This window comes from Eptatretus burgeri, chromosome 6 (genome assembly GCF_056783735.1).
Source record: "Eptatretus burgeri isolate ZD-2024b chromosome 6, Ebu_testis_v1, whole genome shotgun sequence".
Taxonomy (NCBI): Eukaryota; Metazoa; Chordata; class Myxini; order Myxiniformes; family Myxinidae; genus Eptatretus; species Eptatretus burgeri.
In genome coordinates, this window is record NC_140966.1 from 17,514,368 (window position 1) to 17,535,761 (window position 21,394).

General features: G+C 41.4%; 1 protein-coding gene across 1 annotated transcript in view; it reads right to left on the reverse strand.

Annotated features, from left to right (window-relative positions):
- SND1 (staphylococcal nuclease and tudor domain containing 1) overlaps positions 1-21,394 on the reverse strand; it is a 657,386-nt gene that overhangs the window by 30,454 nt on the left and 605,538 nt on the right. Inside the window, exons 12-14 of the mRNA XM_085884182.1 lie at positions 17,134-17,278; positions 1,256-1,379; positions 346-415 (exon numbers count right to left, since the gene is read on the reverse strand). Of these exons, the coding sequence (XP_085740308.1) occupies positions 346-415; positions 1,256-1,379; positions 17,134-17,278 (339 nt within the window). The remainder of the gene's footprint in view (positions 1-345; positions 416-1,255; positions 1,380-17,133; positions 17,279-21,394) is intronic.

The following is a 21,394-nucleotide window of genomic DNA, read 5'->3' on the forward strand; positions in this document are numbered from 1 at the left end:
TATAACAAGCATTTATATAATTATATTTTGGAGCAGATCTTTTAAGGTATTTGTGCAATCATGTGAGCACATCAATGGAAAGAGAATGGCAGAAAGAGTGAAGGTGAGAGCACGATATCTCAGCTTGTGGAAGTAAACAGGAACGTGGTTAAGTTTATATACAGTCGACAACAAAATCATCATGTGCAATCAGGGAAAAGAAATCGTGTTGAATACAAAAAAAGGAAGGTGACAGAGTAGAAAATATAGGAAGCCAGGGCATTGGAAAGACAAGTAGGGTCCAGGGGAATCAAAGAAAGATTCTAGTTTTAGAGCAAAAAAAAAAAAACCAAAATACTAACTCACATTTCCATAGTCCACATAAAACACCTGTACTCTGCCAGGTCCTTCAATTTTCTCTATCTTTGCTCTGTACCTGAAGGAGAGAAGTGTTGGGAGGGAGGAAGCGGGAGAAATAGGGGTGGGGATGGGAGAAAGGACTGTGAGGAATAGTGAGGCAGCATGAGATGTGTGAGGCACAAGGGAACGGATTTATCACCGAGCAGAGAGTCCTGCACAAGCTCGTGCCGGTAAAGAAACAAACGGCTCCCGAAGGACACCAGAAAATGTTTTTGAATGATTGCTTTGGCTGCTGCAGTTGGATGTCTTGGCAGTAGCCAAGGTTACACTCGGCTGACGCCGCGTTTCTAGCCTGTCCCTATGGTGCGCGGGGAGGGATTACATCAAGACAATCCGCAAACGGGTAAGAAAAGAGGGCGTATAATTTATACGTGTAATTAAAAATCAAACAAACTCTTTTAACATTTGCATCATTATGAAAAGAAAGGCTGATGAATAAAGGCCAATTTGTTTGCTTGCCTAATTTCTGGAGACTCAAGCTGGGCAAACAATTAGTTTCCAGTCAAATCCTTGGCAGATGAACAATTCGAGAAAATTGGAATCGCGGTGAGAGGCCTAGTTCCTCTAACTTCTGCTCGCTCTTACGAGGTCATCATTACCCTTGGTCTCAGTAATTTCCTGTCTTAAAAAGCTTACATTTATCTTCAATCTCAGCAACTGCATTACTTACATTGAAAGACTTGTGTAGGTCAAACAACGAAATGTCAACACGTGCTTTCCATACTTGACCTCAAAACCTTCATCCCACTGACCAGTCCCAAATGTCGAAGCATGTTATTGTTATCTTTCAAACAAACTGGAACTCGGTTTTCAAAATTGCAAGAGCTTGAATGAGCAGCCAGAGAACACAACATACCATTCGTTGTCCGTGAACTGAGAGATGCAATAATGGCCACGGCGTGGTGTGAACGAGCCAGGAAGTGGAGGATTGGCAGCAATGTCAGCACGCATGTTCTCCATCAGCTTTTCCAGCTGCGCACCTGCTCATGACACCGGGTGCATAAAGTCAGTTACAAGCAAAATGGGCCACAGGAATTCCCTTTAGTGTGCATCAAAATAATTTTGGATTCTGCTGAAGTTTGCAAAGCCACAAATTAAACTCACCCAGGATACAAGGGTGTTAGGATACAAGGATACAAAGATACAAGGTAACACCCAGGATACAAGGTGTTAGCCAATAAATATATATATATATATATGTATATATATATATATATATATATATATATATATATATATATATATATATATATATATATATATATATATATATATATATATATATATATCCGAGGGTCCTGAGTTCAAATCCCGTTCAGCTGTTGAATTAATACCAGGTGGGGTTAACTCGGCCTATCATCCTTCCAAGGTCGGCAAAATGATTGCCAGCGTGCTGGTATCCTGTGTCGGAGTGGCCACCCGTCCAGGATTGTGCCCAAGAGCCAAGGACACTGCTGAAACAGCACCAACGCTCTGCACAGAGTGTGGTCCCGGTCTCCTCCTCCCCTGATCTGTGCCTTTCCACAACTTTATTCCGAGTTCCTTTGAAAGCTCCTTGGTTCTAATGGTTGAGTCTTTGCTGTGAAATGCACTACCCAGCAGAGGAAACCTACAGGAACAGCTGATTTTATTCTGAAATAATCAGAATCACTACAATTTAACACAGATGGAGGCCAATTAACTTGGTGTGTGATTTTGCAGGCAATTGGTTACACCTGAGCTAATTTACAATTCCTATTTTCAGGGAGGTGGACACTTATCCAACGAAGATATTCTAGTTTTGTATTTTTAATTAATTTTCTGATACTTGTAGAATTTGTTTTTCACTTGCAAGTTGTGTGTTACGGTGTGTAAATAAAGGTGGAAAAAGTCTGACTTAATGCAATGTAATTCCAGGCTACAAGGCAACAAAAGATGAAAACTTTGAGGGGTGTGGACTTTCTCGAGGCAGTGTGTGTATATATATATATATATATATATATATATATATATATATATATATATATATATATATATATATATATATATATATATATATGTAGTACAAAATGATAATTGTAATAATAATAATAATTATAATAATAAGTGGAGGTACATTCAAAGTGAAACACCCCCATACCAAATAAATAAAGAAATAACAAATCCTCCAGTGCGCGACATTGACGGGGTGCCTTTGGTGCCCGGCAATACCGCCGTGCAACACATGGAGACGGAATTGGGAGGAAGCGGTGTGCAATCATTGATTGCTCAACTGATTAATTAAAATAAATAAATAATATTTGTAAAATAATTAATTTCTCAATCAATTGGCTAAAAGCATACCAAAACCACCACTGTTTCATCCAAATCTGTAATTTTTTTTAAATTAGGTAGTTAATCAAAAAAAAAATTGTTCAATAAATCGATTGATAAATAAATCAAAAATACCCTTCATAGCCAAATCACTGAGTCAATGTCGTGTCCAAAAATCTGCTTCCGAGCTTAAAAGGTGCCTGCAATATTGCCCAGATGAGAAGGAAAACAAATAAGGAATGAATATATCATTACTAGTTAATTAATTGATTCATCAAAAAATAAAAAAGCAGATTTGGCTAAAGCACATCTTCACTTTTCTCCCCAAATTTCAGCTCCGAGCTCAAAGGATGGTTGAGATATTGCTCGGACAAACAAGAAAACAAACAAATGGAGTAAAAACTGAGTACTCCCTTCTTTCAGCACCCGGTGATAATGTCATGTATCACTTGGATATGGAATTGGGAAGGAGCGGTGTACAATAAATAAAACACAATGCATAAAGCGACAATAAAATGTGATGAAATGTCAAATTTTCCTCACTATTTGCAATGATGAAACTTATGAAACCTTCTTGCACATGTTAGCCAATCCTTACTTAATCCTATCACACTAATCACTAGCTGACCCAGGAGAATGTTCATTACTCGTAAGAATGTGTAGCTCCACCTGATGCCCAACTGGACTTGAAGGTATTCGTGTGCAGGTTACAATAATAAATAATAACAATAATAATAATAATAATAATAATATGGTCACTTAAACGGAATTTTTGATGCAGGAGGTCATTAGGCACCATCGAAGCCTGTCCTCTTATTACAACAGTTGTTTGTCCATGCTCTATCCTCTGAAATGCTGATCATCAAGCAAGGAAGCAGCACAAACCATTTCTGAAGTCTTTGGTATGACTCGGCTGGGGCTGGGGTACGAACTGCCGATCACCCAAACTGAAAGGGGTGGTCTGACTATTACAACACCGAGGCTGGTGAGAGGTTCTCAAATCATGATCTGGAGAGATGGCACCTTGTGCCTGCCCCATTTATAAATCCTCTATCTGTGAGTTGCCCTTTCCAACTTACCTTTGATACACAAAAGAAAGACCTAAACTTGGGTGACTCAACTACACAACTTTCAGCAGCCCCTTGTCCTTACATTGGCACACCAAATTCCAGACATAATTATGTGACTTCACTTTGAAAACGAGAAAGTGTTCTGTGATGTCATCACACCACTTGACATGTTTATTGTTCTTGTTTATGTGAGAATAGGTGTCCAGAGAGCACATTTAAATGATTTGTTCATTTTTCTTGTGTTGTGGTTGTGGATGAAAAAATATTAATTCCCAATTTATTTTTTGTCTTTAGCTATTTTTGATTTGGTATCCTCGATGGTTGCCCTGCTCACCCACAACAAAGGATGGTCCTGGTGTGACACTTGACATCATGGAGTGAGACTTTCAATGATCATGCAATCAGATCAACCCTTGTTGACCCATGGAATAAAATCACAGCGCCTATCACAGCGTTTGATCAGCAGGACACAATGACCACCAGTCTCCAAGTATCAAAAAACTGTTCTATACCAGATAAATGTGAAGTAACGTTCCTGTTCTGTTCCTGTATTCGACATGCTACGTGAATATAGTGAGGATTATTTTGTTTCCTGCAATCTCTTGTCAATTACATGTGTGAAACTTGTTTTGAAATATCTTCATGAAAACTGTTGCTCGCCAAGATCACTCTGTAATATTATGAAAAGTCTACAATTCTTCTCAACAGGTAAGTGATTTTTCCACCAGCAAGAAGTGTAGTGGCATCAGGGTTTTTGCAATATTGTGGTTGACCTCCAACCCAACCATGTTATTAGATGTTGATATCTCAAAAAGTTGTGGACGGATTCGAACAAAACTTTGTGGATGAGTTGGTTCGATGACAAGAAAGATCTTTCCAAGCAACTTGTCATTAACAGCAGGTGTTATTCACAATATGAAACAACAGGCGACTGACTGCATGCAATTTTATATGGATTTTTGAAAATTTATTGCATGCATACTGGAGAACAGGTAAAAAGGACAAGCTTTTGGAAAGGAGAATAGTGTAGAAAAGGGCAACAAGAAGTTCATGAACAAATTTGTTCTAAAAGAATGACATTAGGGTGATGATAAAGCACAGAGCACAAAAGGGAACAATGCCTTGGGCAGTTAGGTCAAATGTGACCCAATGTCACCCATCGATGAATGCCCGAGGTGAAAAGCGCCTGCTTTTGTTGTTTACCACGAGGATTGAAAACAGTTATAAACTAGAAGGGCACTTAGTAGAGTGCATACCTCTGCCATGCAATGCCTGATCCATGACAACATATCAGGACCATTACATTTTTGAAATATGCTATGCAGTACGACATCATTTTTGGCCCTATCTCTCAATGGTGAAGAATCACTTTAAAATAATCAGATCCAGATCCAGATTCGGATCTTCACCAAAATTGAATAAATTCTTCCTTGTCACAACCTAACACATGTCCACCAAGTTTTGTCCAAATCCATCCCCAAACTTTTTGAGATACGGTGTTATATATCATTTTGGCAATATCAAGGTGAAGAATCACTTTTAAAATTATTGTAGTCGGATCCGGATCTTCACAAAAATCTAATCAGTTCATCCTTGTCACACACCCAACCTGTTCACAAAATTTCATCCGGATCCGTCCACAACCTTTTGAGATATCCTGTACACAAAGAAACAGACAGACAGACAGACAGACAAACAAACAAGAAGAAGATGTCATGCAGAGCATGATACTTGCAAAATCCATAAAACAACTATGACCTCAAAAAATAATTGGTGGTTGAATTCAGTGACCTGAAATATAAATCTTCTTTAAAATTCAAGTGAATCAGATTAAAATTGACAATATAAGAAGTGTTGACCTTTTGGCTAACGTGGACCTCCAAAATAATTGGCTGGTTGAATTCATTGACCTGAAATATATAGCCTCTTCAAATTTCAAATCAATCGCATGAAAATTGAGGATTTTAGAAATACCAACTTAGTTGTTTACCTTGAGCCTATGTTGACCTTTTGGTCCAGGTTCATCTCAAAAATAATTGGCTCGTAGAATTCAGTGACCTGAAATATAAATCCTGTTCAAATTTCATTTAATTCGGATGAAAATTGAGGATTTTAGAAATGCCACCTTAGTTGTTGACCTTGGGACTATGTTGACGTTTTGGCCTATGTTGACCTCAAAATAATTGGTGGTTGAATTCAGTGACCTGAAATGTAAATCCTCTTCAAATTTCAAGTCAATCGGATGAGAATTGAGGTATTTAGAAATATCACCTTAGTTGTTGACCTTTGTCTTATGTTGTTGACCATCTGAACTCAAAAAAATTGGCTTCTTCCTTCTGACAAACTCTATCATTTGGTGAAGTTTCATGAAGATCGGTTTAAAATTGTGTCCTGTAGGCGATAAACATTTTTTAAAAAAAACAGACGAACGCACGCAACCAAACAATATACTTGAAATATCTTCGATTTTCGCAAGTAACAAACAAACAGACGGGTGAAAACAAAACCTCTGTCCATCTTCGGTAGGCGTAGGTACAGTGCCTTCAGAAAGTATTCACACCCCTCCACTGTCGTCACATTTTGTTGTGTTCCAGCCTGAATATAAAATAATTTAATTACAATGTTTGTTACCAAACACAAAATACCACGTAATGCCAAAGTGAAAACATGTTTTCAGAATTTTTTTTACCAATTAATTAAAAATAAAAAGGTGAAATGTCTTGCATCAATAAGTATTCAACCCCTTCGCCATGACACTCCAAATTGAGCTCAGGTGCTTCCAAATTTCCTTTGATCATCCTTAAGATGTCTCGACAACTTGGTTGGACTCCACCTGTGGACAATACAATTGATTGGACATGATTTAGAAAGAAACACAACTTTCCATGTAAGGTCCCACAGTTGACAGTGCATGTAAGAGCAGAAACTCCTCGAGCTTGCCATCCGACCAAACTGAGCAACCGGGCAAGAACGACCTTGGTCAGGGAAGTGACCAATAATTCAATGACCACTACAGAGATCCTAGGCTGAGATGGGAGAACCTGCCAGAGGACAACAATCTCTGCAGCACTTCACAAATCTAGGCTTCATGGGAGTGTGGTCAGACAGAAGCCACTCCTGAGAAAAAGGCACATGACAGCATGCCTGGAGTTTGCAAAAAGGCAGGTGAAAGACTCTGAGAGCATAAAGCAAAAGATTCTGTGGTCTGATGAGATGAAAACTGAACTCTTTGGTCTGATTGCAGCGCTACGTCTGGCAGAAACTGGGACCAGGTCATCACCCATCCAACACCATCCCCACTGTGAAGCATGGTGTTGGTAGCATCATGCTATCGGGATGCTTTTCAGTGGCAGGGACGGGGAGACTTCCAATGACAGAGGGAACAATGAATGGTGCCAAATACGAGCAAATCCTTAAGGAGAACCCTCTTCAGAGTGCAAAAGACCTCAGACTGTGGTGAAGTTTGATGTTCCCACAGGTTAATGACCCCAAGCATACATCCAAAGCAACATTGGAATGGCTTCAGAACAAGAATGTGAAAGTCCTTGAGTGGCCCAGCCAAAGACCAGACTTGAATCCCATTTGAGAATCTGTGGAAAGACTTGAAGATTGCTGTTCACCGACACTCCCCATCCAACTTGACAGAGCTTGGGCAAATCTGCAAGGAAGAATGGGAGGAAATCCCCAAATCCCGAAGTACAATGCTGATACAGACATACCCAAGAAGACTCGAAGCTGTAATTTCGTCCAAAGGCGCTTCTACGAAGTATTGACTCAGGGGGTTCAATATTTATTGACGCAAGACGTTTCAGATTTTCATTTTTAATTAATTTGTAAAACTTTCAACAAAAACATCTTTTCACTTTGTCATCATGGGGTATTTTGTGGAGATCGGTGACAATTTTTTTTTTTTTTAATTCAATCCATTTTAAATTCAGGCTGTCACAGCAAAATGCAACAAAAGTCAAGGGGTGTGAATATTTTCTGAATGTACTGTAATTGGAGCAACTAAAACTACAATCTTCTTTCACATTTTCCACAGGAACAGTCCAAAATTATGAATATCAAGCAATAACATATTGAGTAATGATGTGAAAGGTCAATTGTCACTGATGATGTGATGATGTGAAAGGCAGCCATATTGGGCTGAGCGAAATGATGTGAAATTGTACAATGATCTGAAAGGTCAATTCATAATTTCCTCCCACAACATGCATGCTGAATCACCGGGCGAATCAAAGTTTATTTACCGATTCAAACATGAGGACAACCAGAGGTGTAGCAGCCAAATTGACTTTGCTTTGCACATCACACGCAGCTGTACTCACAGTAAGTACACAACAAATCAAACGTAACCTTAACTAGCCAGGAGGCGACGATGGTTCGCGGTCATTATTGAACAATGCCACGATCGGTAAAATTGAGTTAGTGGAAGCTTTTGAGGAAGCCCTACCGTAAAAACCTATCTCTTCCGTCAAAATTGACCAAATCAAATCGGATTTTTTTATATGTTGTACTAATGGACGTTACGCACAGCTTCTAGGAAATGAAATTGCGAGAAAAAAATCGAGAAAAAAACAAAAATGAATAAAAAATAAAATTAAAAGTTCAAGTGGGCGTGGTTCCACCCACAAGGGGCGTTGGACGCCCCTCATACAAAAAGACACAACTGGACCATGATATCTAGCTTGTGTCCAAGTTTCATCAAGATCGCATCAAACGTCACGGAGCTATGCTCTGGAGAGAGTCACAAACAGACAGACAGACAGACACACAGACACAACGAAAATACTGGTCACTGCTGGTGCACGCGACCAACTGCTGGCGCCCGCGAACCAATAAGAGGCTGTTTTCACAAATAAACTGTTCAAGGCCATGATCTATATACAAGACCATGATCGTGCCTCGTGCGAACTCGAGTCAGTAATAGAGAAAGTGGGGAGATTAAGATCGGAGAAATACAGCCAGGACACAGTCAGTGACACAGGACTCCTCTCTTTTCTCTTTTCAGCGTGCTGACACACAGTTGGGACCATCAAAGCTATCTTCTTTTTATCAGATTTACAGGCTAGAGTGCTGAGCAATAGGCCAACCCTCACCCTCACCAGAGAGAGCAAGCATACAGCCAGGGGCGAGACCAGATCGGAAGAGGTGCCCGCAAGCGTAACTGCATCACACACTTGTAACTTCAGAAAAATCCACACACACACACACACACACACACACACACACACACACACACACACACACACACACACACACACACACACACACACACACACACACACACACACACACACACACACACACACACACACAATGGTCACTCCCTTTCCTGATTATGTCTGGCTGGATTAAGTCAGTGTTAAGCTTTAACCGGGGAAATGTTTCAGCCAGTGAAGTACCATCCAGTCATCTCTTCTTTTGAGTGCATTTTTTTTGTATACGCTGTCGAGGCTCGTATAAGAGCGAACACAAATAACGTACACCAAGGGGAGCAGGAGACAAGAGGGGCAGGAGAGGGAAGGAGAAAACTGTGGAACAGAGACATGAGGAGATCTGTAGAAGGGAGAGGGATGAGGTGGGGTACAAAGGGTAAACAAGATGGACACTACAGGAACTTTCAGGTCCTAAAGGCCCGGTCACACCTTGACGTTTTAGCCAGCGATGGCAACGTGTTAAAATGTATGTAAAACGCTGGCTTACGTTGAACTTTTGATGTTTTTTTTTTAAAGATTCGGACGTATTCATAGCGACTTGGTCTTATGTATAACGCATTGGTAACTACACAGAACGTTTCGTTGTGTTATAGATAACTTATACCAACGAATGCTGAACCTGTTGTTGGCCTACACAACCGATGCCCAACGATAGTCTAACTCGGGCATAGCCCGTTGCACGCATCGCCGACGATGTCGTGACGTAGCCTATTAAAAGGCTGACGCACAACGATTCGAATCATAACTGCCGTAGAAATGGAAGTGTCAACATCGCGGTCACACCTTGGCGATCTTGCCAGCGTATGCCGACGTAACAAAAAGTGTGTCTAAAACGTTGGGGCACGTCGAATACGGTATGGGTAAGTTTGGTATACGTGAGTAGAACGCTAAATACGCTATCATACGTCGTAGTAAGTAGAGTACGTCAAGAAATTTTGAACATGTTCAAAATTTTACGACGTACTCGGCGTATGACACACGTTCCGCATGCGATGGGGATAAGTTTTACACACGATATGTGGACGCTTACACACGTCCACAAAGGCTACTTATAACCTACTCATAAGTCGAAACACGTCGCGGTAATGTCTTTTTTACGCGAAACTTATTTCTAACTTATGTTTGACGTGCTTTGAACCAATTCTTTACGTAGACCCAACACACATCGACGTATGTAGATGTATTCCAATGACGTCTTCCGGTCGACAAAAAAAAAAAAAATTAACGTGTTTCTAGCTTACAACTGCCATATAAAGACATGTTCCCAGCGGTTTTGGGAATTGGTATATAAAAATGCTGCTCATAAAAGGGGAACCCAACAGTGTTTTCGATTCCTTTTTGAGTCGATGTCCATGTCAGCAGTAACAGTAACAGTATCAGTATTACTATGAGTATTAGTATTAGTAGTAGTTTGTTCATGTTGGCAGTAGTAGGTGGGTGTGAGGGGGAGGGTGTGGGTTATGATGGATCCTCCTTGCGTCCGCGTGTCCACGTGTAGGTTCATAGGCTGCCACTCAACGATTTAAATGGCTGCATCTCCACTATTGAAAGTAGACGCTTGCGCTCAACAACTGGATTTTTTTTACACTCAACGACTTTTAAATGGTACCACTCAGCTAGTTTCATTGTTTACAATGAATGATTTAAATTGCTGTCACTCGCCTTTGTTTTTTTTTTGTTTTTGTTTTTTGACGCTGGGGTTTTGAAATTTGAAACGTTTCTTCTGAACGTGTTAAAACGCTCAAACTCGACTATTTTAAATAGACGCTGCCGATGGACAATTGGAATCATAGCCAAGCTAGACATCGAAGTGTGAACATCCTCGTCATGCCGAAGAAAAGTTTGAAGAATGCTGCAAATAAGTGTCCTGGCCGTGGCCGTGGACGCTGACGCAAGGACGATCCATTATACCGACGTCTTTCAGCCTATGAGTAACTTAAAGGTAACGTCTGTCGATGTGTGGCAACGATCGCGGAACGTGCCAACAACACGTTAATCATAGGTTAGAAATAAGTTTCGGGTACGCTAAACATTACCTCGGCGTGTCTCAACTTATGATTAACTTACAAGTAGCATGTGTTGACGTCTGTCAACGATCGCAGACCGTGCCTACAACTTGTGGCCAGCGTAGCGGAACGTGTGAGTCATACGCCGGCATACGTCGTGAAATTTCAAGCATGAAAAAATTTGAGGAAAACCGAAAAGTACAACGTTTAAAGCCAACGTACAACGATGTATGGCAACGTACTACGACGTATGCCAGCGTGCTCTCAATGTTATCAAAACTTACCCATAACGTATTCAACGTGTGCCAGCGTTTTAGAAAAAAAATTCAAAAATCGGCATACGTTGGCTAAAACGTCAAGGTGTGACCGGGCCTTTACATGAGAAGGACTTTGAGGAAAGAAAGCAGGAAATTTGAAGGTTGAAATGGAAGACCAAATAGGTACAGTCCTGCAATGGAGACATCAGAAGGAACCTGAACAAGCAAAGAGCAAAATTGAAGTCATCAGGAGGAATCTGGATAGGATTCAGCTGCTGCTCTACCCTCAAACCCATCCAGGCACAACCAAGTGAGCCTTATTAAAAAAAAAAAATAAAAAAGTACCCAGATCAAATAATTAAATAATTCTGGCTGCCAGACAATGTTTCCGATCAGGTTCAAATTTTAAACATATATTCCGCATCACCACTACATCATAATTGTGAAGTTTCATGTCGATCGATTAAGCGGTGCAAGAGAAAGAATTTATTTAAAGATTTTCGCTCAACCCAATATGGCTGCCAGACCATGCGACTTATCAATTATTTCTGGATACCCTGGCATCTCCAAGGCTTGGAGAACATTTGTGTGAAGTTTCTTCTCAATCTGTTCAGCTGTTCTAGAGAAGATTTTTTATGTTTTAGGGTAAATCCAATATGGCTGCCAAATCATGTGACCTATGACATCATATGTGTGAACGTTTTGCTCCTCATGTAGAGGCGGTCATACATGTAAAGTTTTGCCTCAATCTGTTCAGCCACTTCAGAGAAGAAGATTTTTGAAGGTTTAAAAAACAACAAAAAACAACAACAATATGGCTGCCGAATCACGTGACCGATGACGGAATCAATATTTTTTCTGTGGACCATTTTATCGCTCGATGAGCCTCAAAAATTTTCAGACTCATCAGATGTAGCGTTCTACATATGCAATGATGACGTCATAACAAAGGCACCTATGACATCATCAAAAAATGACACTCATTCCCCATGAGGAGTACTTCCCGTGTGCCATGTTTCTATTTTTTTTCCTTGGTGCGGTTTCAGAGATACAAAGGTCCAAAGTTTTTCTGTTTTTTGAAACATGGCTGTCACACCACGTGACCTATGACGTCATAATTATAATAAAAACATTCCACATGAATAGTCGCTCTTATGGTGAAAATATTCCTCTCAATCAGACAAGTGGTTGCGGAGAAAAATACTAAACTTCTGTGTGGACAAACAAACAGACAGACATAGAAAGACAGACAGACAAACAAAAACAAATAGACCCAGATGTAACACCTTCTCCTTCGGCAAGGGTAACAACAAACACCAAGGGTACTGACAAAAATAGTCCTGGAAATCATTCTTGCAGTGTGCAACTCAACAGGACAGACCAATATTGACTGTGCAGCTAAAATTGTTCATCCAGTGCATTTGATCATGAATTTGATCAAAGTGAGATTCATTGTTTTTGAAGCATGATTCAGTTATGAAACTTCACCATATTTCTCTCTTTACGTCCCATTCGGTGTAATTGCATGAAGAATGGTGTGATACTATTTCATCCCCCCAAAAAAATATCAGCTGAAGCTAAATTAATTTAAAATCCACTGAGTGAAAGTACAAAAACTAAAAATTCCAACAGACGATGAACAATCCTTGATGGACATGAAAAACTATAATTGGACCCAATACTGTACACACCACACCGATGAAGGAGAATTGGTGAGACAGGGAATGATTGAGACTACACCATCCAGTGCAAAGAATGTTTGCATATTGAAAGAAAGAACACCTCATCAAGAAAAGTGAGTACACTGGCCACCAAAAGCAGAGATCTTGGTGAGGAGTGTTTGATACCAAACAATGACAAATGCCCGGAAGGTACGAAGCAAATGACCCTCATCTCTTGCTGGGATGAGAGCATTGGCCAGTGAATAAGTGATCATAAAAAAACTCTTGAACCAGTGGCAGTCTGAAATAAAACCAAACTTATAGTGGGTAATTTGTTGGTCTTGGTAATGGTGAATTTTTCCTTCAAATGTCTCCTGTTCCTCTTCTGGCCCAATATATAGGTTCATCTGATGAAGTGCTTGCGAGAGTCAACGTCTCTCTGGCTATTCTTCACTCAAAGCTAACTGGCAGGGACTGCAAGCTGCCCTCTCATGTCAAGACTGGTCCTTCATCTCCACCTTTCTTGATATTAATACTGCCTGGGAATCCTTCCACACAAATTTAGTTTGCCTTTTGCACAGATTTATACCATTTCGTCTGCAAATATCATCCCCATCCTCTCGTCCCTGGTACAGAGAATCATGTGGTGAGGCAGTTGCCTTCAAACAACTTGCCTTCTCTTTCTGCAAGGCAAGTCAGACTGAAGGCAACCGTAGATCATTCCACAAAGCCCTGAACAAGTATGTGCCCACTGTCAGGAAAGCCAGAAAACAACATCTGGCCAACCTCAAGACTGAATGTTGAAACCCGTCTCCTCCTTCAAATACTTGGTGGTGCCTTGTCGAGTCCATCTCTAGTGTATTCTCCCCCTCCATCCCTTCCCTCACTTCAAATGGCACCACAGCTGACTCTACTTGTGAAAAGTCCAAATTACTCAATTTTGTGTTCGCTTTCAAATCTTGCATACCCAGTCTCTCACTCCCGACACCTAACCAACACTCTCATACCCAACTGCTCCTGGATACATACCCAACTGCTCCATTCTCACTTGAGAAGGCTTATCACTTGCTAAGGTCTTTGCTGATGATTCCATCCTCTGCAGTATCATCTCTCATCCTTTGGGCAGGCAAGCAACAGACCTTGATAGAATCAGGAGCCGGTCCAACACTTGGAATATGCCTTTCAACCCCGACAAATCCCACATACTAACCCTGTCTCTCAGAAAGGACCGTCTAGGAAATCCTCTCATCCTGTTTTGAAACAAACCACTTGACGATGTTCCGCCACTCAAATGTTTGGGCCTCACCATTAACCACGATCTTTCTTGGGTGGTCCGTATTTCCAAGACGGCCTCAAAAGCCAGCCTCTGATTGGCCATCCTTCATTGACAAATTGATGAAGTACTGCTCTCCTCTTTGGACGAGTGCCCCTGCCTCACACCTTGTGCTTCTTGACGCCATGGAAAGCAAGGCCCTCAACATTTTTGGGATCTCTCATGATGAAGCTGAGTGTCGAGGCCTGTTACTTTTGTATCACAGACAGGTTGGTGGAATCTCCATATTCTACCGCCTTATTTTTGGTTTAGTGTACCCTCTACCCTCTCTTGGCTCGGTCCCTGCCAGGTTTCTGCAAGGTGCACACAGTGTCGCAGTCACCCTCTTGTTGAACTCCCAAAATCCAGGCTCACTGCTCACCACCACTCATTTGTTATTCTTTTCTCTTGTCTGTGGTAAAAAATTTCCCCAATCTGTTTAGTTTTTTTCCTTCCAGAGCTTCAGGAAAGCAATTCACCACTACTTCAGGACCCCCCCCCCCCTCAATCCATACTCATGATCGTTTATGCCTTGAATGACCCCGTTCACAAGCACTCCCCTTTTTCTCGAAATTGTGACCCCCCCCACCCCACCGCACCCATCCCTCACATCTTTATGTTTGTTGGTTGGTTTGTTCCTTGTCTGTTTCATCCTTGCTTTCCCTTTTCACTCCCTGCTCTGTTGCCACTTGTATGCAGCTTGTTCACCGCTTCTCCTCCTCCACTTTATTCACTCCAACTCTCACTTTTATTCTGCTGTTGTCCCCCACCACCCCATTTTCTTCCATTCCATTCTGCTCCAGCTCTTCCACAAGCCTCGATGATGGAAACAACAAAAGGTTTTTGATCTTTTTTTTTAAAATAGACACAGGTATAATTTTCCTTGCAGAGCAGAACTTTTGAAAAGGAAGCGTTTAAGCATGTGCAAAGGACCCAGGCAAAGAAATCATTGACACCTGTTGCAGATGAAGTCTTCTCTCAAAGGCGATGGAAGCGATGTGCAACATTCCAAAACTCCCTCAAATTAACACAGCGGAATAAAGGAATATGTACAGATTGCATTGAGGCACAATACAAATTGTCGCAAAGTTCTTGTCACTTTCAATTAGTAATGAAAAAATAGACATGGCAGTTCATTATAACTGATGATATCCAATGGACAGCCATTAAAAATTGAATCAATCAATTTGAATGTGATACATACATGACATATATGTATATATTACGAGTTGATGAACTGCAAAAAAGTTTCATGTAATAACAAGTTCCTTCGCACACAGAACACTTGTGGTACAAATCTCAGGCAATAAAAATGTTCACAAAAGGTGGTGGTGGTTAGGAAATTCAGTAGAAAATAGATATTTGGCTATTATGTGTTGACCATCGAACTGGATTACAACTGAACTGAAAGACTAGGAGGACACTGAACTCTTCCATGCGTCCCTCGCCTGTCGTTATATTTAAATTTTGGATTTCAATACACTTGAGCGAAAAGGTTCGTATCGTAGATTGAATCCTGCGTTTGAAGGAGACTCAAAAAAGACAAGCTTCAACAATCTGCTGCTGCTTCTTCACAGAGAAGCCTTCGTGCTTGTGTAACCAATCTCAGTAATTAGAGTTCAAACATATCGATTATCCATGGTTCTTGCAAACGGATCAGTGTTGTGTTTTTTGGATAAAAACAAGAAATTCTCAACAAAGGCTGATACGACTTGAAACACCTTGATTTATCAAGCACGCGAGGAAGACTTTGATTGACAATTATGAGGGAAATGGCAAAGCAGAGGTTAAAAGTGATCATCCAAAATAGAAGTTGCGACATCTCAAGGAATACTGGATGGCTGTTCTTGGGCAACCAATGCCAGGGTTTTTTGGATGCATCACCGCCTTTCTGCCAAAGTCTATGCAATTAAAACAAGGTGCTTTTCAATTCCGAGCGTGCCGCTGGGTTCAGGAAAATCTATTAGCCTGTGCTCAGAAGCACATACACCATTAACCACATTAGTCTGCGCTTCAATCGGCTCCCGTGGAGGGCATCGAGAACGAGTTGAGGCTCACACCATGGACGAGTGTGGACAAATGTGCATGCAGTGAGAGAGGCACAACGTGTCATCCAACCAAGAAAAAATGCCTAAAATTTTACTTTTAATGCGGTAATCGTGTCACCGGGATGGCTGAAGCAGAATGTACACTGAATCAGTGCTGGAAAGAACAAGTGCAAAACAGGAAAGAAGAAACTGATTGTTACAGGGTCTACATTGATCAAATGGCTCAAAGGCAGCAGGGGCCATTGTGATTTCTTTCAAAGGAATAGACTGAAAGGTGCGAATGTGCAGTCTGCCCGGACTGACAAAGAGAGCCTCACACAATTTTCATTCAGAATCCGAACATCATATCCAATTTTGGTCTGTATAGACATGATGGCCTCCCTCATGTTTTCCTTTCTCTTGCTGGGCTGGTGATAATGGAAGATCAATCCTAATAAAGTTTATTTGCTGGGAGAATTTACCATGAGCTTTGACAGAGTTCAGCTGAAGGATAATTCCGTCTGGCTGCAAAACCAACACAAAAACTGGGATGATTTGCTATTAAACATTTTTTTTTTCCTTTTGCAGCTTACCTGCTGGTGCTAATAATGAAAGACCATCATTTCATGTTGTGAGATGCTCACATACCGGTGCAAATTAAAGATTACATTAAGAGTGCAATGCGGTAAAAAATAAAAATAAAGGAAGACAGTCATGGGAAAGTGTGTGTGTGTGTGTGTGTGTGTGTGTGCATGAGCATGTACATGCACGAGTGGGTAGTGGGAGGGGGAGGGGGCACTAAGGGGTAAGTTTCACTGAATTTAAAAGAGAAGGGTAAGGGCATGGTAGTGGGGGAGGGGGTGCTGATGGAAATTCATAAAAGCACATACCAGTTTCAACATCTTGAATGTAGAAGTGGAGGTTATCAGTAACCTCTGTGATAATCACTGGCCGATACGCTGTATTGCGCTCTGTGTCCTCTACGAGTGCCATGTTCTCTTCCTCAGCATGTTTCTCCGTGTAATCTGACCACACCTGTGTAAGCGAGACCACGGCTGTAGATAACAAGCACATGTGTGCAGACGAAACGAGAGGCAATTGGGTTCAAAAGATGGCTTAAGTTAAAAATGAAAATGAACATCGTCAAAGCAATTCAGATAACCAACTCAAAACTTCACCGGAAGAAGCAATCGATAACCTCAACCCGATATTTCTGAATGAACTAGCTGTTTAATGGGATTACATTTTTGTTGTAGGTGATGTTCTGGTGAATTTTGACTTCAATTGGGAAAGCCGTTCCTTGGGTTCAGAGTGAGAACTAGAAAGGCACTCGGAACAGCGCATTCCTCTGGCACCGCAATGCCTGAGCCAGCAGAACACACTGGGCCCAATCAATCTTTTAAATATCCTGTTACATATCGTACTTGGTCCCATCTCTTAAATGGTGAACAATCACTTATGAAATAAAAAAAACAACATGATCGGGTCTGGATCCTGATTCGGATCTTCACCAAAATTGAATCAATTCTTCCTCGTCACACACACACCACGTGTCCACCAAGTTTCGTCCGAATCTGTCCACAACTTTATGAGATATCGTGTTCCACAGTATATCCTTTTTGGCTCCATCTCTTGATGGTGAAGAATCACTTAAAAAATTCGAGTAGCCGGATCCGGATCCAGATTTTCATCAAAATCGAATCAGTTCAGACTTGTCACACATCCAACCTGTTCACAGACATTCATCTGGTTCTGTCTACAACTTTTTGAGATATCCTGCACACAAACAAACAAACAAACAGACGGGAAGAGGTGAAAACATAACCTCCTTCGACCTTTGGTTGTGGAGATAAAAAATATCATTTTCCACCATTTATTTGTTAAATTTTAATAGCATTTGAATTTTCAATCAATGTTGAAGTTGGATAGATTGCTGCAAATTGCTTTCCCAAGAAACACTCACTTTATTTACTCCACATACGCATGAAAACACACACACAGACACACACACACACACACACACACACACACACACACACACACACACACACACACACACACTTAATTTGATGTACCATGCTCTTTACAGAGCAAATGTTGGTGCTGCTGAAGCAGTTTCTTGTCAAGGGTTATACTGGGTGGTTTGCCATTGCCTTACCAGCAGTAGTTGGGGAAGTAATTTAGAATTTGTTCATGGTGCCGGCGATAGTTCGCCTACTCTTCATGAAGGACACCGCGGGGTCTTTAATGCCAATCATCTAATGTCGGCAGACGGGATACACAGTTTAACATCTATCCAAGGGACGACACACACACACACACACACACACACACACACACACACACACACACACACACACACACACACACACACACACACACACACACACACACACACTGATGAAACGCTCTACCTGTGAAACACCTACCACGAAGACAGTTTATAGCTGGATCGGGATTCAAACCTAGGCTAGACAGCTTAGAGGTGAGTGTACGCGCATATAGGCCGTCCTCCCAGCATATATGTACAAACACAAGAAAGAATGGCAAGCAATAATAAAAACAACTTACATTTAACATACAATGACATTTCCACAAATGGAAATAGTAATGGAAATCATTTAGCAATTTAACAAATTCCTCAAATCACCGCTTGCATAAATCAGATGGACAGCGTGAAAAAAGTAATTGGTACATTTCCTGCCCAAAAAAACAAACAACACCACCACCAAGTGTAAAGCATGCTTCTAGAATCGTTAAATAAAATCAATTCCTTGCTACGAAAATGGACTGTAATCAGGAAATAAATGATTTGAAGCCAACAGTATAAACATCATGTAAATCGGACAAATTACACACAGTCACAAACAATTAGTGTACCGGTAGAATAAGAAGAAAGCCCCATGATAAAACATAAAGCAGTGGAATTGCACAACAACAAAAACAGAACAAACAAAGGTTTTGTTGAAACTTGTGGCATAAACATACAAGTGGTACGAACAGCAGGTGCTGATTGTATATGACAAAAATTGCTTGAGTACTTTGTGAACAGACATGACATTCTCCCCAGGCAGTGCAAAATAGCAAGTGTGAGTTAAATTAGAATAAAACAACATTTGAGAAAGCCAAGAAGGCCATGCCTTTTGATACCAACATACGTACAGGCATATGTCTATTCAGAAAAATCATTCACACAAGTAGTCTGTTTAGTGGAGAAATAAACATTCCAATCGTAGTGAACTTGGCAATAGGAATCGGCACCCATTTCGAATGCACAGGACACGTCCAGAGAGACTGCTAAGACCTATTGCTTGATATTCAGCACATCCATTTATTGCTGAAACTGCAGGATATAGCACTTACAACTTGGAGAATAAAGGCTGAAAAATAGAAAAGTGATTTGTGGTCGTATATGTCGAGACAAAATGACATAGGGCTCACTACAATTAAGCACGGACGAGCTTGTTATTAGAAAATGACGAATATGTATTTCTTGTGGATCAAAGTGATGTTTTAAAGGACTTGTGGAAGAAAGTTTAAAAAGAGATAGGAGTATAAAGAGATGGGAAAGCAGTAAAACAGCAACAATAATGATGATGATTGTATTAAGATATTTCCACAAGTTATCTCAAAAAAACTTTAAAAGAAAGAAGTGAATGGAAGGGGAAACGGGTTGAAGGAAGAGGGTAGGGTAAATAAAGGAACGTCGCTTTTCCTTTGTCTGTGACGGATGGACACAAAATTATGTTTTAAAGAGTCTTATTAAAGTCAAATATATGTAAACTTTAAGAGCCGACAAAATATGACTCATATGGGCTGACTGGATAGCCTAGCTATAGGTATGCACACTCACCTCTAAGCTATCTAGCCTGGGTTCGAATGTTGACCCAGCTATAAACTGTCATCTCGGTGTTTCACAGGAAGGGTGATTCATAATCGCGTGTGCTGTCCCTCGGATGGACGCTAAACTGGGCGTCAGGTTTGCCGGCATTAGTTGGTGGACATTAAAGAACCCATGGTGTCCTTCACAAAGAGTGGGCGGGCTATCGCCGGCACCCTGACCATCTTCCAAATTCCTGCCCGAACCGACAGAGGACTCCACCCCCCAACAAATTATACTATCCCTACAGCTTTGTGCTATATGCGGAAGATGGTGATGACTCGTCTATACATCGTCATTTTATGTTCAATAAATTCCTTCTGCAAACTGGACAAGAGGAAGAGTGGAAAAATTCTTCCCTTATTAATGTTTTTGCCTGGACCATGATGTGAGAGTGGGGATAGATACTCGTTAATTTTTACGTCGTTTACATCCAGTGTCAGACCTTCCCAGCAGTCGAGTGAGTTTACTCATGATATGGGGAAATAAGTCACGTTGTTGGTTCTTAAAATATATTGTTGCGAATCTGGAAGCCATAAGCACACAGACATTCAGGTCCTATAGATTAGTTACCTCGGTAAGTATGTGTTTTATAGATTGTCCTTCACCTACTCTAACGGGTTATTAAATGTTCCTGCGCTGTGAAGTTATTTTAATAGTCAGGTTTTCTTTTAGTTCGTTTTTGCCCCACCGACGTCACCGCATCGCCCTCGCCTTCATTCGCTTCCTCCACCTGGCCAATCGCAGGGTTTGCCACCCGTTTTGGCGAATGAGAGGAATGACGAGGGAGCATGCGCAGAAGGTCGTCCGGTGTGGAGAAGGCAGAACATAGGGAGGGGCCACGCGGCGGCCATCGACCAATCGGCATGCAGCGGGTGGGAGCGCCCCGCCTGCCGCGCGCTTGTCCAATTGGGGGGGGGTGGACAGGGAATCGCATGATGTTTCCTGTCCAATAGAAAGGCGAGTGAGAAGGAGAGGTGTGGTCGTCGGCACGGGAGGGGGCCAATAAGAGGCGGAGTCCGCGATGGCTTGAGGTCTCTCTTTGTTCAAGTGATCCTGGTTCCCCAGCTCTCGTCACCGCTCTCCGCCCTGCTCCGTGGTCCACAGCAGCCCTCAAGTGGTCCCTTGTGCTTGGATTCAGCCGTGCTGGTTCGACAAGGGTACACAGTGACCCCGGAAAGACGAGGACATCCAGCCGCGCGTTCGCGGCCAGGTAGCCTGCCGCCCCTGGCTCACAGACGGACTGTCCTCCTCGGCTGGAGAGCCACAAC